General features: G+C 45.7%; 1 protein-coding gene across 1 annotated transcript in view; it reads left to right on the top strand.

Annotated features, from left to right (window-relative positions):
• The window catches only part of met (MET proto-oncogene, receptor tyrosine kinase), a 79,652-nt gene extending 69,366 nt beyond the window's left edge, over positions 1 to 10,286 (top strand). Inside the window, exons 15-21 of the mRNA XM_069162965.1 lie at positions 314 to 574; positions 2,379 to 2,459; positions 5,069 to 5,250; positions 5,365 to 5,474; positions 5,704 to 5,869; positions 5,974 to 6,110; positions 7,939 to 10,286. Of these exons, the coding sequence (XP_069019066.1) occupies positions 314 to 574; positions 2,379 to 2,459; positions 5,069 to 5,250; positions 5,365 to 5,474; positions 5,704 to 5,869; positions 5,974 to 6,110; positions 7,939 to 8,209 (1,208 nt within the window). The 3' untranslated portion in view covers positions 8,210 to 10,286. The remainder of the gene's footprint in view (positions 1 to 313; positions 575 to 2,378; positions 2,460 to 5,068; positions 5,251 to 5,364; positions 5,475 to 5,703; positions 5,870 to 5,973; positions 6,111 to 7,938) is intronic.
• Positions 10,287 to 14,738: the final 4,452 nt, after the last annotated feature.

Raw genomic sequence — 14,738 nt, 5'->3', positions numbered from 1 at the left:
CATTATTGTCCTGAGGGAGAGTTGTGGAGGATCAGGAGCTGACAGCTCTTCTCCTGTACGTCCTCTCTGTTTGCTTGTTTCTGTTCAGGCTTTATTCTTTTAGATAAAATGATAAACTGCATTCATATCTTTTCATTTATTTTCCTCCCACAAACACAGTTAGAGTAGAAATCAGAGACTTTGTTTTTCCAGCTTCCATCAGCGTGTCGAGTTGCTCTCCGGCCCCTCTGATCATGTGACACACCTTGACCTCTGGAGCCCCCGCTGATACAGTCGCTGACCTTTGACCCCTCCATCAACTTTTCCTCTCCAGATCAGGGCACCGACAGGCCCGAGACGTGCCGAGCGGCTCCTCCCATCTACGGGGGCAATGGGGAGCTGCTTTCTCCCCGACTGGGGGCTCTGAGAGGTGGGCTGGGTCTGGGGATGGAGGGGGAGCTGGTATCCCCCCTGCTGATGGCTCCGGTCCACATCGACCCATCCTGCCTCCACCCGGACCTGCTGACGGAGGTGCAGCACGTGGTGATCGCCAGGGAGCAGCTGCTGCTCCACCTCAACCAGGTCATCGGCAGAGGTCAGTCTCACGCTTCGCTGCTGAAACAGAAATTTTCTGATTTATGGAACATAATTATCTTTTTATTCTGTCCTTATTCTGCTTTTATTGTTTTTTATTCAGTTTTTATTCAGTTTTTATTTGGTTTTCATTCTGTTTTTATTCAGTTTTTATTCAGGTTTTTTATTCTGGTTTTTATTCTGTTTTTATTCTGGTTTTTATTCTGTTTTTATTTGGTTTTCATCCTGGTTTTATTCTGTTTTTCATTCTGTTTTTTACTCTGTTTTTATTCCTTTGTTCCATTTACATTTTATCTAAGACTGAGGTGCTGACTGCAAAAGCTCAAAACAAAGTAGTAAGACCAGTTATTTATGTCGTGGAAGATGTTTTGTAAAAAGATCCAGTCATTACAAACTGCTGCTTCATAGTTTAAATACATTTAGACAAATAATTTATTTTTATAAGTCCAGTGAATAAAACAACATGAAAAGATGCTCCTGGTGCCTGACGGTGACATCACGGTGACATTACGGTGATGATGTCAGTTAACAACATCATCAAGCAGATTGAGGCTTTTTCCAACAGGCTGGAAAAAAAACAATAATGAATGCATTAAAATGTGAAAGATTGTCTGACCAATTACAATCCAGCTGAAACCAAAATTAATTTTACAATTTGATGAAAATGATACTTGTTTGTTTTAACATTTTTAAATAATGCAGAATTATTAGTCAGTAAATTATTTAGACTTTAAGACTTAAAAACATAAAAAAGTTCAAACCCACCCACTCTATTTTTTAAGTAAGTTTAAGGCTCTGCTCTGTTTATATACTAATAAGTATCAAAAACAATTTGTCGTTTATCATCTTTAAAGTTTGTATTATTTTTGTAACCTGAGTTACTAATTAGGTTAATTCATATATATCCCTCTAAAATCTTCGTGGAAACTAGCTGATGTTCGGTCATATTCTCATCCTGCCAGCTCAGATGAACATTTATTAACAATGTAAAGCCGAACAAAAGTTAAAGTCGCCCACCGAGAGTTTAATTACCGGTTTTATCAAACGACACACAATCATCTGGTGTAAGTAGGCGGTTTAGACCTCAGATCAGATTCAGTGTGAGGAGGAAAAGATCCCCCCCCCCGCCTCCCTCCACACACACACACACACACACACACACACACACACACACACACACACACACACACACACAACGATCCCCTGAAGAAAGGAGCCGGGAATTTTCCACAAGTGGCGTAGGATGATTTGTTCACAGCCAGAATTCCCAGGGTGCATTGTTCTGAGTAATCCAACACCCGCAGCCATCTGCAGGGACGTGATAGCAGAGAGTCGCGCTCATTTCATTCAGTCTGGGGCCTCACGTCTTTAACAGGAGGAATAATTCCATAAAATGAACAATAACTCAGAGGGTTGGCTCGGCGGCTGGTTTGTGTGGAGCATTAATGAATAAATACTGGGTTACTGGAGGAGGAAGATTTACTGAGAGGCTGACGGTAACTTAAGACAGTTTGATGTTGAGGCCATGAAATACACACAAGAGTCACACATATTTGTTTTCACACCCGCCGATTAGGAACCAATCAAACCTCTCCAACCCTCCAGACTTGAACTTTTATGTGTAAGCAGTGGACAGAAATATACAATTTTTATTTCTGGAACGTCTGTAATCACGGCAGGACGCTGGTCTTTAATCACAGTGACTGTAAAGAAGGTTTCAGTCATGTGTCATGTGGAGGTGCTCACAGGTTTGAACATGATGTTTTGAACACTGATTCTGACTGACGTCGTGTTTCAACCTGCAGGACACTTCGGATGTGTTTTTCATGGAACTCTGCTGGAACCGGACGGACAGAAGCAGCACTGTGCCGTCAAGTCCCTGAATCGTAAGCACAAATATCTTAATAATCTGTCGGCCAGCCGGACACCTCACAGGTAAAAGGGGCGTGGCTAGATCCGTGATTGGAGAACAGTACACTTGATGTTGTCCAGCAGATGATGAAATCATGTTTAAAATCAGACTTAGAGGGGTTTCCTGTACGTGTTCATTCCAGTCTGCAGGTTTCTGATCATCTGATGTTCTTTACCTGCACAGGTAGAAGCTTTTTATTAGTTATTAAAGATGTTCTTATGTGCAGGATATCAGCAGGATCCTCCAGAAATGTGATCACCCTGACCTCCTCCTCTACCCTGACCTCCTCCAACCTGACCTCCTCCTCCACCCTTACCTCCTCCTCCTCCACCCTGACCTCCTCCTCCCCCTTACCTCCTCCACCCTGACCTCCTCCTCCTCCCACCACCACAGTTGTTCATCCTCCATCACCTGATATTATACTGCATACTTGTTGTATGATGTCACAGCGCCCAGCAGCCTTATGGACCTCATCTCATCTTGCCTGAATTCTCCTCGGGTCGGGATGATGGTGATGAATGAGCGCCGATGGCGAGGACGGCATTAGGCTCCACCTAATCGTGTAACCTGTCAGATGCAGCGGGGAGATTGATGCTGGATGATGGAGGAGGGACCTCCGCCCTCAGTGGGATGGGATGAGCGGGGCCTGCTGGGGTCGTGTCCTCTGGGACTTCAACCTCTTTGTATTAATTATTGTGACCTCGCAGCGCAGTGTCATCATTTCTGTCTTTCTTTTGCAGCCTTTAAAACCTTGAGTTGCCGCTTTCATCCTAATCTAGAAATGTCACTGACATGTAGTCGACAGAATGATTATTGTATAAAGTATAACATCCATCCTGCTGCAGAAATAATGTTATTTTATTCTCTAAATTTCAAATCAAGGCTCTGAAACTAAAAGTCATCTCTCCTGTCTTTGGGGTCTGACCTCAGCTGGTGGTCTGTGTGAAGCTCTAACAGGTCTAACTAGATTACAGCAGAGAAAATGAGATTGAGGTCTGAGGGTTGAAGTCAGGTCTGATGGTTGAGGTCAGGTCTGATGGTTGAGGTCTGAGGGTTGAGGTGTGAAGGTTGAGGTCTGATGGTTGAGGTCTGAGGGTTGAGGGTTGAGGTCTGAGGGTTGAGGTCAGTTCTGATGGTTGAAGTCTGAGGGTTGAGGTCTGAGGGTTGAGGTCTGATGGTTGAGGTCTGAGGGTTGAGGTCAGTTCTGATGGTTGAGGTCTGATGGTTGAGGTCTGAGGGTTGGGGTCTGAGGGTTGAGGTCTGATGGTTGAGGTCTGATGGTTGAGGGTTGAGGGTTGAGGTCTGATGGTTGAGGGTTGAGGTCTGAGGGTTGAGGTCTGATGGTTGAGGGTTGAGGTCTGAGGGTTGAGGTCAGTTCTGATGGTTGAAGTCTGAGGGTTGAGGTCTGAGGTCTGATGGTTGAGGTCTGAGGGTTGAGGTCTGATGGTTGAGGTCTGAGGGTTGAGGTCTGAGGGTTGAGGTCTGATGGTTGAGGTCTGAGGGTTGAGGTCTGAGGGTTGAGGTCTGAGGGTTGAGGTCTGAGGGTTGAGGTCTGATGGTTGAGGTCTGAGGGTTGAGGTCTGATGGTTGAGGTCTGATGGTTGAGGTCTGAGGGTTGAGGTCTGATGGTTGAGGTCTGAGGGTTGAGGTCTGATGGTTGAGGTCTGAGGGTTGAGGTCTGAGGGTTGAGGTCTGAGGGTTGAGGTCTGAGGGTTGGGGTCTGAGGGTTGGGGTCTGAGGGTTGAGGTCTGAGGGTTGAGGTCTGAGGGTTGAGGTCTGAGGGTTGGGGTCTGAGGGTTGGGGTCTGAGGGTTGAGGTCTGAGGGTTGAGGTCTGAGGGTTGAGGTCTGATGGTTGAGGTCTGAGGGTTGAGGTCTGAGGGTTGAGGTCTGAGGGTTGAGGTCTGAGGGTTGGGGTCTGAGGGTTGGGGTCTGAGGGTTGAGGTCTGAGGGTTGAGGTCTGAGGGTTGGGGTCTGAGGGTTGGGGTCTGAGGGTTGGGGTCTGAGGGTTGAGGTCTGAGGGTTGAGGTCTGAGGGTTGAGGTCTGAGGGTTGAGGTCTGATGGTTGAGGTCTGAGGGTTGAGGTCTGAGGGTTGAGGTCTGAGGGTTGAGGTCTGAGGGTTGGGGTCTGAGGGTTGGGGTCTGAGGGTTGAGGTCTGAGGGTTGAGGTCTGAGGGTTGGGGTCTGAGGGTTGGGGTCTGAGGGTTGAGGTCTGATGGTTGGGGTCTGAGGGTTGGGGTCTGAGGGTTGAGGTCTGAGGGTTGAGGTCTGAGGGTTGGGGTCTGAGGGTTGAGGTCTGAGGGTTGGGGTCTGAGGGTTGGGGTCTGATGGTTGGGGTCTGATGGTTGGGGTCTGAGGGTTGGGGTCTGAGGGTTGAGGTCTGATGGTTGGGGTCTGAGGGTTGAGGTCTGATGGTTGGGGTCTGATGGTTGGGGTCTGATGGTTGGGGTCTGAGGGTTGGGGTCTGAGGGTTGGGGTCTGAGGGTTGAGGTCTGATGGTTGGGGTCTGAGGGTCAGGACAGCAGAGTTTCTACTTATTATTTAAAAATGTGTCCTTTAACTGGAGTGTGTTGTCATGTGTGCAGGCATCACGGACCTGGAGGAGGTGTCCCAGTTCCTGAAGGAGGGTATCATCATGAAGGACTTCAGCCACCCCAACGTCCTGTCTCTGCTGGGGATCTGCCTCCCGCCGGAGGGCTCGCCGCTCGTCGTCCTGCCTTACATGAAGCATGGAGACCTGCGCAACTTCATCCGGGACGAGGGACATGTAAGACAGAACACATGTAGTTCTGAACGTCTGTACGAGCTCCTTTATGAAGACACACTGTTCATACTGTTCACAAGTGTTTGGACTTGAAGATGATGTGACTGTTTGTTCCAGAACCCGACGGTGAAGGACCTGATGGGTTTCGGGCTGCAGGTGGCCCGAGGGATGGAGTACCTGGCCAGCAAGAAGTTTGTCCACCGAGACCTGGCGGCCAGGAACTGCATGTAAGCTACAATCTAAAAAAATAGTTTTATCCAGTTCATAAGCTGCAAAAGATCCAAATAGAAGAAAATACCGGAGAAGGTTGAAGAATATTTAGTAATTTACAACAATGTGAAGTAGAGAAGAGTTCAAGAGAAACACCGAGATGAGCAAAGGAGGAATGAGAAAAGAGAAGAGGAGCAACGTAGAAAACACAGAGTAGAAGATGCAGTGACTTCCTGTCTGTTGCAGGCTGGACGAGAGCTACACGGTGAAGGTGGCCGACTTCGGTCTGGCCCGGGACATTTATGACAAAGAATATTACAGCGTCCACAACAAGAGCGGCGTGAAGCTGCCCGTGAAGTGGATGGCGCTGGAGAGTCTGCAGACGCACAAGTTCACCACGAAGTCAGACGTGGTGAGTGGCAGCCATGTTTGTAGTTCTTTTGAAACAGGAAACCTGTTGTAAGTTTAAGGATGATTTTGAGATGAGGAGTTCCTTTCTTTTCGTATTTCCCGCAGTGGTCGTTTGGCGTGTTGCTATGGGAACTGATGACCCGCGGAGCGCCGCCATATTCTGACGTGAACTCCTTCGACATCACCGTGTTCCTCCTGCAGGGGAGGAGGCTGCTGCAGCCGGAGTTCTGCCCCGACGCCCTGTAAGTGTACACACACACACACACACACACACACACACACACACACACACACACACACACACACACACACACACACACATAACATACACACACACACACACACACACACACACACACACACACACACACATAACATACACACACACAAACACACACACACACATAACATACACACACACACACACACATAACATACACACACACAAACACACACACACACACACACATAACACACACACACAAACACACACACACACACACACACACACATACACACACACAGTACACACACGCACACACACACACACACAGTACAGTACACACACCCTAACCCTTCTACTAAACACAGAGCAGAAATGGAGATCCAGTGTGAGCATGTTCTTTCTTTCTGTTTGTCTCTTGGTTGCTAAGCAACTGTTGCCGTAGCAGTAAAGTTCTCCTAAAGATCCTCCATCAGTCAGAACTGCTGACATCATCTTTATTTACTGAATCATCTGTCAGCAGGTTTGGTTTTCTTTGGATCTCTGATCTAAGTGATCCAACGTGCTGCGGTAGAACTGAACTTAGGGCAGCTCGGACCTTCAGAACCACAACGACACTTCAGTCACAGAGATGACACCAGGAGCAGCTCTGTGTGTGTGTGTGTGTGTGTGTGTGTGTGTGTGTGTGTGTGTATGTGTACTGTGTGTTTGTGTGTGTGTATGTTATGTGTGTGTGTGTGTGTGTGTGTGTGTGTGTACTGTGTGTGTGTATGTGTGTGTGTGTGTGTGTGTGTGTGTGTGTGTGTGTGTGTACTGTGTGTGTGTGTGTGTGTGTGTGTGTGTGTGTGTGTGTGTGTGTGTGTGTGTGTGTATGTGTACTGTGTGTTTGTGTGTGTGTATGTTATGTGTGTGTGTGTGTGTGTGTGTGTGTGTGTGTGTGTGTGTGTGTGTATGTGTACTGTGTGTTTGTGTGTGTGTATGTTATGTGTGTGTGTGTGTGTGTGTGTACTGTGTGTGTGTATGTGTGTGTGTGTGTGTGTGTGTGTGTGTGTGTGTGTGTGTGTGTACTGTGTGTGTGTGTGTGTGTGTGTGTGTGTGTGTGTGTGTGTGTGTGTGTGTGTGTGTGTATGTGTACTGTGTGTGTGTGTGTGTGTGTGTGTGTGTGTGTGTGTGTGTGTATGTGTACTGTGTGTGTGTGTGTGTGTGTGTGTGTGTGTGTGTGTATGTGTACTGTGTGTGTGTGTGTGTGTGTGTGTGTGTGTGTGTGTGTGTGTGTGTATGTGTACTGTGTGTGTGTGTGTGTGTGTGTGTGTGTGTGTGTGTGTGTGTGTGTGTGTGTGTTGGTATAGAGACGCTTTCTAATGTCAACTCAGAGAAAGTAAAATAACATAATAAGATCTGAAGTCTGACAGGCTGAAAGGTTTTGTGATAACAAAACTCTGATTTCTGATTAACAAATTAAATTTATCTTGGAGACACATGAATAACAACTATAGATTTTTGGAAGAACCGGATGTCAGATGTAAAAAAGAAATAAGATTTTAAATCATTTGGAAAAGAATTATAGAAACAAAAGTATGTTAAGTCTCCTCCTTCATATCCCAGCTGACTCCTCCCTTGTCCTGCTCTGACTCCTCCCCTGCTCTGAGTTCTCCCCTCTCCTCCTCCATGTCCCTCTCTGACCCCTCCCCTCTCCTTCAGATCCTGCTCTGACTTCTCCCCTCTCCTCCTCTGACCCCTCCCCTCTCCTCTTCTTAATCCTCCTCTGACTCCTCTCCTCTCCTCCTCTGACTCCTCCCCTCTCCTCTTCTTAATCCTCCTCTGACTCCTCTCCTCTCCTCCTCCAGGTACACGGTGATGATTGAGTGCTGGCACCCGAAGCCGGAGCGCCGGCCCTCCTTCTCCGAGCTGGTGTCACGTATCTCCTCCATCTTCTCCAGCTTCAGCGGGGAGCACTACGTCCTGCTCAACACCACCTACGTCAACATTGACAAGATGAGCCCCTACCCCTCCCTCCTCGCCTCCACCGCCTCCTCCTCCTATGAACCCTGCACCTCCACATCTCTGCCCACCCAGTCCCCGCTCTTCTGTCACGTGGAGCGAGACTGCTGCACCTGAAGACCACGGAGGGTGACGGAGGGGGCGAAGCCTCAGAGGGAGGAAGAGGAGGTAATGAAGACTGTTGGAGAACTACTGTATGTACTACAAACACTGGAGGACTGTTCACTTACTCATACTGTGGATCTTCTCGAACCTCGCAAAAACGACATGAACTAAAGGTTGACCTTATCGACCCTTTTGACCTTTCAGTGACCCCGGGAGCATGAGGTCAGACTTCCTGCATCCTCTACAAGACAATTACAAGGTTCAGGAACGCCTCCTCCAACGTTTCCAGCAGACAGAGAAGCATATCTCATGGACCACATATGGAGGGGGGGATTTCCTCTGCGGGTGGATGTGCTTCAGGAGGACGTGGCTCCGCCCTTCATGCTGTCTCTACTTTGACTGTGTGTTCATGTTGTGGAGAAAAATCACACCTCCTCAAACCGTCATCAAAACCAGGAGTCAGCCGGACAGACAATGCAGCTGGCTCTGATGGATGTTGGTGCCTCAGGTGAGTAAACTGAGGCATGCTGGGAGTCGATGGCAGCAGGTAACTGTGAAACCTGCTGCTGCTCTGCAGACCACTGGATGAAAAAAAACTCTCCCCTGTCTCCCCTGTCTCACCTGTCGCTGGATGTTTTCTTCTTGTTGGTTGATGAACTGTCCAGTTTTCTGACTGTCGTCTCTGCGTCTGTTTTCTGGGACTCATTTATAACAGAAATCTGATCAAATAAGAGGACACGAAGATTTTTAACTCTCATTTTCTTCATGTGAATGAAGCTTCCTTCATATTTCTGTTCATTAAATAACTTTTGGTCAAACTTTTCTCACTCAGTAAAATGTTCATTTTAAAGGACTTCGTGTTCATCTGGCTTCAAACACAGACGCTGCTGTCATGTGACTTGTCAGTGACAGCTGTTTATTATTGTGTCTTTATGAGGACTGTGCAGCCATGTTGATGAAATATTTGAATGTTTTAATACATTTTAAAACTCCTGTATAATTCATAATACTGATGTTTGGAGAAGTGTGTCAACACTTTTAGATTTTTTTTTTCTACCTTTTCTGGTCACCATTGACTTCCATTCATTTCAGCACATAAAAATTGTGATATTAAATAACTTGAGTTGTTTAATCCGTCACAAAGAACATTTAGTGTTCAGTGTTAAACTATAGATACATATTTATGTCATGTATTATGTTTTAGCTGAAGCCCCTGAGAATTTACTGTTGGTGAAAGTGGAGTGTTATTTTATTCATATATCATATAAAAAGGCCTCATCAGTTTGTAGTAATCCACCACAAAGTCTAAATATGAGTTTTATGTTAATGATGACTATAATATGATGAGATATCTGTCATATTTTGATGGAATACACGACTCAAGCCTGTTTAAAGAGTGTGATTTAGATATTGAACTGAAATGAACAGCGACCAGGACTGATAGAAAAACAGAATCTGATTTATGAAGTGGTTAAAAATGAAAACATCATCTGTCACTAATGTGCTGAAACTTTAAAACTGTCATGTAGTCGCTTCGCTTTCTCTTCTCGTTGTGTAGCAACTTGTTGTTGTTGTTTTTATCTGATTGATGGACACGTATGAATGTTTGCTATGACAAGAAAATTGCTGTACTATATTTTTGTATTGATGATGAGCCTCCTGTGTAAATACGGTCCAACAGTGACACCTGTGGTGAGAGAGACGTACTGCAGGCAACCGACAAAACCACCAAACAAAACCACTTAAAAAACCACTTAACCTACGCTTCGCTTTCAGATGAACCACTGCCATCCAGTGTGTGTGTGTGTGTGTGTGTGTGTGTGTGTGTGTGTGTGTGTGTGTGTGTGTGTGTGTGTGTGTGTACTGTACTGTGTGTGTGTGTGTTACAGTGTAGATTGTTGAACTGAACCCCCTGACGACACTTAGCCTGCTGTCACTGTGATCCTGTGATTGTCCATCACTTTGTGCTCAACACTGTCTGTTGTGTGTGTGTGTGTGTGTGTGTGTGTGTGTGTGTGTGTGTGTGTGTAAACATCCTGAAGGTACATGTTCCTCTGTAATGTTAGATGAATTGTCAGTGTAATAAAGCTCCTACCACATTTAGTTAGTCTGTTTTTATGTTTCCTTTGTGCTGAACAAACACAACACAACGTTACAGCCTGTAATCACCATCCTTTCATACCTTCCATGTGTGACGTGCAGCTGCTTTTGAGTTTCACAATGAACAATAAGATATTGTTGGTGCAGTTTAAACAGTGTTTATAGAAATATAACTTACATTTATAAATATAAATTCAGGGACAGGTTTGAAGGTTTCACAAAGATAAGTGATGATTTGTGTTCAAACTGAGTCTGAGTCCCCTCCAGGACACACTCCTGCCTTCTTAAATTTAACTATTTATTTAAATCAGGACTCTGTCTGTTGAATTTAGCTTTTAAACACATAAAACTATATAAAAACTAAAAGAAACAACCTTAAAAAATAGAAAATATTAAAGCAGACAATCGTAATATGAGTATTACAGGTTAACAAACACATTAATCAAACCTGCAGACATGAGAGCACAGATGAAGGAGATGGAAGAAACGTTTAGACAGGAGCTTCACTATGAAAATAAATCTCTGCAGAAACAGCTGTTTATCACTGGAAAACAAGATGAAACAACAGAGATGAAGCCCTGCGTCGGGTTCATCTTTGCCAGTTTTGTGCTTTGTATAGTTCTGAAGCCTGAAGCAACCGTGTTGTGTAGAAGCTGCTTGTATACACAGAAAGTAGCGACATGAACATGTTGAACTATGTCAGATCTGATGTAATCTCTCAACGCGTGCAAAACATTTGAGGAAGAAGGAGCTCCTTTGTTTTGAGCTGTAAGTATGGACGGATAAATGTGAATATGATGTGGGTAATACTGCCCAATTACTGTGAGGTTAAATCACATGACAACTTCACCTTCACCTTGGCCATTATTAGGGAGTATCTGAAGACCCGTCTCACTGATGTGATTGTTCCTGTAAATGTACATTAAATAGATAGAAAGTGTCATTTATATTATGAGTTGATCGATTGGATTGTTCCAATAACCACTAACCCTAAGAACTAATCCTAACTACTAACCACTAACCCTAAGAACTAATCCTAACTACGAACCACTAACCCTAAGAATTAATCCTAACTACAAACCACTAACCCTAAGAACTAATCCTAACTACGAACCACTAACCCTAAGAATTAATCCTAACTACTAACCACTAACCCTAAGAACTAATCCTAACTACAAACCACTAACCCTAAGAACTAATCCTAACTACGAACCTCGAACCCTAAGAATTAATCCTAACTACAAACCACTAACCCTAAGAACTAATCCTAACTACGAACCACTAACCCTAAGAATTAATCCTAACTACTAACCACTAACCCTAAGAATTAATCCTAACTACAAACCACTAACCCTAAAAACTAATCCTAACTACGAACCACTAACCCTAAGAACTAATCCTAACTACGAACCACTAACCCTAAGAACTAATCCTAACCACTAACAATAAGAACTAATCCTAACTACTAACCACTAACCCTAAGAACTAATCCCAACCACTAACCCTAAGAACTAATCCTAACTACTAACCACTAACCTCAAGAACTAATCCTAACTACTAACCACTAACCCTCACGCACACATGCACACGCGAGCACACACACACACACACACACTGAAACACACACACACACACTCATACACGCACACCTACAACAACACACAAACACACATTTACACAGTCATACACACACACACACACACACACACACACACACACACACACTGAAACACACACACACACACACACACACACACACACACACACACACACACACACACACTCACACACACACTCACACATATACACACATACAGATACCTCGGCTGCCTCTGAAGGATTCTCATCAGATAACATTACCTCGTTTAATGATGAATCTTTAACTCCACAGCAGGGCGCTCTGTTCTTAGCTTTCTGGCGCCCCCTGTTGATGGTGTGCTGTTTTGACACGTACAAGGACCTTTTATCAGGCTCATGGGCTCTGGACAAAACAATGGGAACACTGCTCGTTAACTTTGAAGTATTTCTTGTGCATCCAGCTGCGACAGAAGCCGCTGCAGCACTTAGTAAAGACTGAAGTTCATGAAGCTGCACGAGACACCAGAGCTCAGTGGAGCAGAGAGGAGGAGGTTCAGGGAAGAAATACAGAACAACTCTGACATGTCCTCTGAGTGGTTTTATCCAGGCCACGTATCATTATATCTAACACAAAGGAGAGACTCATCTTACATGTGTCAGTCTCCAGATCCACAAACTGGTGAAATACAGGAGGGAGAATAGTTGCTGAGTCATGACAGCACAGGAGGACAATCTGCTGATGTCAGGAAACACAATGAGCTCTAAATGCCACAGTCGCCTCAGTCATCAGAACCTCTGGGACCCAAAACATCTCATGACAAGTTTAACAGAGTTTAATAGAGCTGTAATTTACGACAGGCTTTCCTGTTGGAACCCTTTCTGTCCCAGATGGTGTAAAGTCCCCTGAGGATCAGCATGGATGAAGAGCAGCAGATCCTGACAAGAGCGTTCTGATGACTCCGTGTTGAACAGGTACGTCAGGATGAAGTGGAAACACCTTCATGTTGACTTCTGGATGATCACAAGAGACATGAGAGCTGATGTTTGTCTCCTTATTAAACCTCCAATACTTTACAGTCAAGTCTTCTTTAGTTCGACTGAATGAACTGATGGACGAGAGGTGAAACTCAAACAAGGTGAGCGTCTCTTCTTTTCCTGCTCGACTCAATTTATCCTCCCGTCTGGCTTTAATAAATCAGAAGTTAGTTCAACTTTAGCTGCAGCATTAGTCAGACAGTGAGGCCTCAGAGTTTCTACTGAGATCTGCTGACTCACATCTTTAAAGGTTTGTCAGTGTCTCAGAGGTCACATGTTCATTTGATATTGCTGCTTTTATTTTGAGGTTTTTACTTTAGAGAAACCTCTGATCCACACCATGTTTGAAACGAGGACTTCAGCGTCATCTCGTCTTGTAAGGTGTACCTGTCAGATGTCTCGTCAGCTCCTCCATCGCTCACCAATGATATCTCCACCTGAGGAGTCCAACAGGGACGTGACCTCTGAACTCATGGAGACCACATCCACCAACATCAGGAAATAACAAAAAGAAGCACGTTAACAGGAACACAAGTGACTCTTTGAACTTCTACTTCTCTGTAATGATGGAGAAAACGGAACGACATGCAAAACATTGAAAAGCTGCGGAGCAGGAAGTCATTGGATCCTAATGAGGTTAGCGTGTTAGCACGCTAACGTTTGCTGCCGTCATAAAGCCAATATTGGATATATTTCAAACTTTGACGTGAATATCTGTACTATGTTGTAGAAAGTAACTAAACACATCTACTCAAGTACTGCACTGAAGTATAAATTCAAGATATTTGCACTTTACGTTTATACCTTTACTTCACTGGATGAAAATCTGCTTTTGTTAGAATTCCTGTCTGTTCCTGGTGTGTTTTCCTCTGTTTAACCCCCGATCACCTCCTCCTGTGTGCTGTCATTCCCCTGTCTGTTTGTTTCTCCTCAGCGGTACCCTCCTCCGAGTTCGGCCCAGTGCCGCGCCTCTCTCCGGCAGCACAGCTGTGCTGCGTTCCGGTGATCACCTGCTGATACAAATACCCCGGTCTCCTGCCTGCCCAGGGTCAGTCTGTCCGTTGCCTATCCGTCAACCCGTCCCGTAAGTCTGTCCGTCTCCCTGTCTGAGATTCTGGTTCTGACTCCATCTGTTTCCTGTGTCCTGCCGTTCAGTGTCGAGCCACGGGCATTCGCCTGAACGAAGAAGAATCCAGATCGTTCCTCGGAGATCATCTGCTGCAATCTTGGCAATCCTGTGTCGAGCTTCGAGCGTCACACAGTCGACCCTGCCTTTCCGTCCAGTGTCGAGCCACGGGCATCACCTGCACGAAGAGACCTTCCAGTTCGTTCCTCGGAGATCAGCTGTCGAAGGTTTGGCTATCCTGTGTCGAGTCGCAGACGTCACACAGTCGATCCAGCCAATCAGCTGCGCTGGTGGAGGACCACGGGATTCCCACCAAGCCACGTCAGCCTGCCGCTCGCTGTGGAGAAGACTCGGGATTCCCCAGCGAAGTGCCCACCCGGCTAGCCTGTCCTGTGCTGAGGAGGACCTCAGGATTCCCTCAGCTAACCCACTTCCCGCTGCATGCTGCCTGCCTGCCTGTTCGTCAGCCTGCCAGCTGCCTCTCGGAGTGGAGTTGCACGGACCCGCGCTTTTGAACTCAGACAGTTTGTGTGCCTTCTGTTGGTTACCCATCCCGAGGAGAAATAAAGGACTTGGTTCACCTGAGATTCCGCTGTTGTGTCTGCATTTGGGTTCGTTGGAAACACACCTCATAATAGCTTGATGACATCGTCTGATTGCTGGTTACTTTTCATGACTTTTTACTTCCTGTCCAGTGAAAAC

This window comes from Embiotoca jacksoni, unplaced genomic scaffold (genome assembly GCF_022577435.1).
Source record: "Embiotoca jacksoni isolate LCO1_2020_lvr unplaced genomic scaffold, fEmbJac1.0.p SCAF_3, whole genome shotgun sequence".
Lineage (NCBI taxonomy): Eukaryota > Metazoa > Chordata > Actinopteri > Embiotocidae > Embiotoca > Embiotoca jacksoni.
The sequence above is the reverse complement of the archived record's forward strand: the minus strand, read 5'-3'. Positions and strand labels throughout refer to the sequence as shown.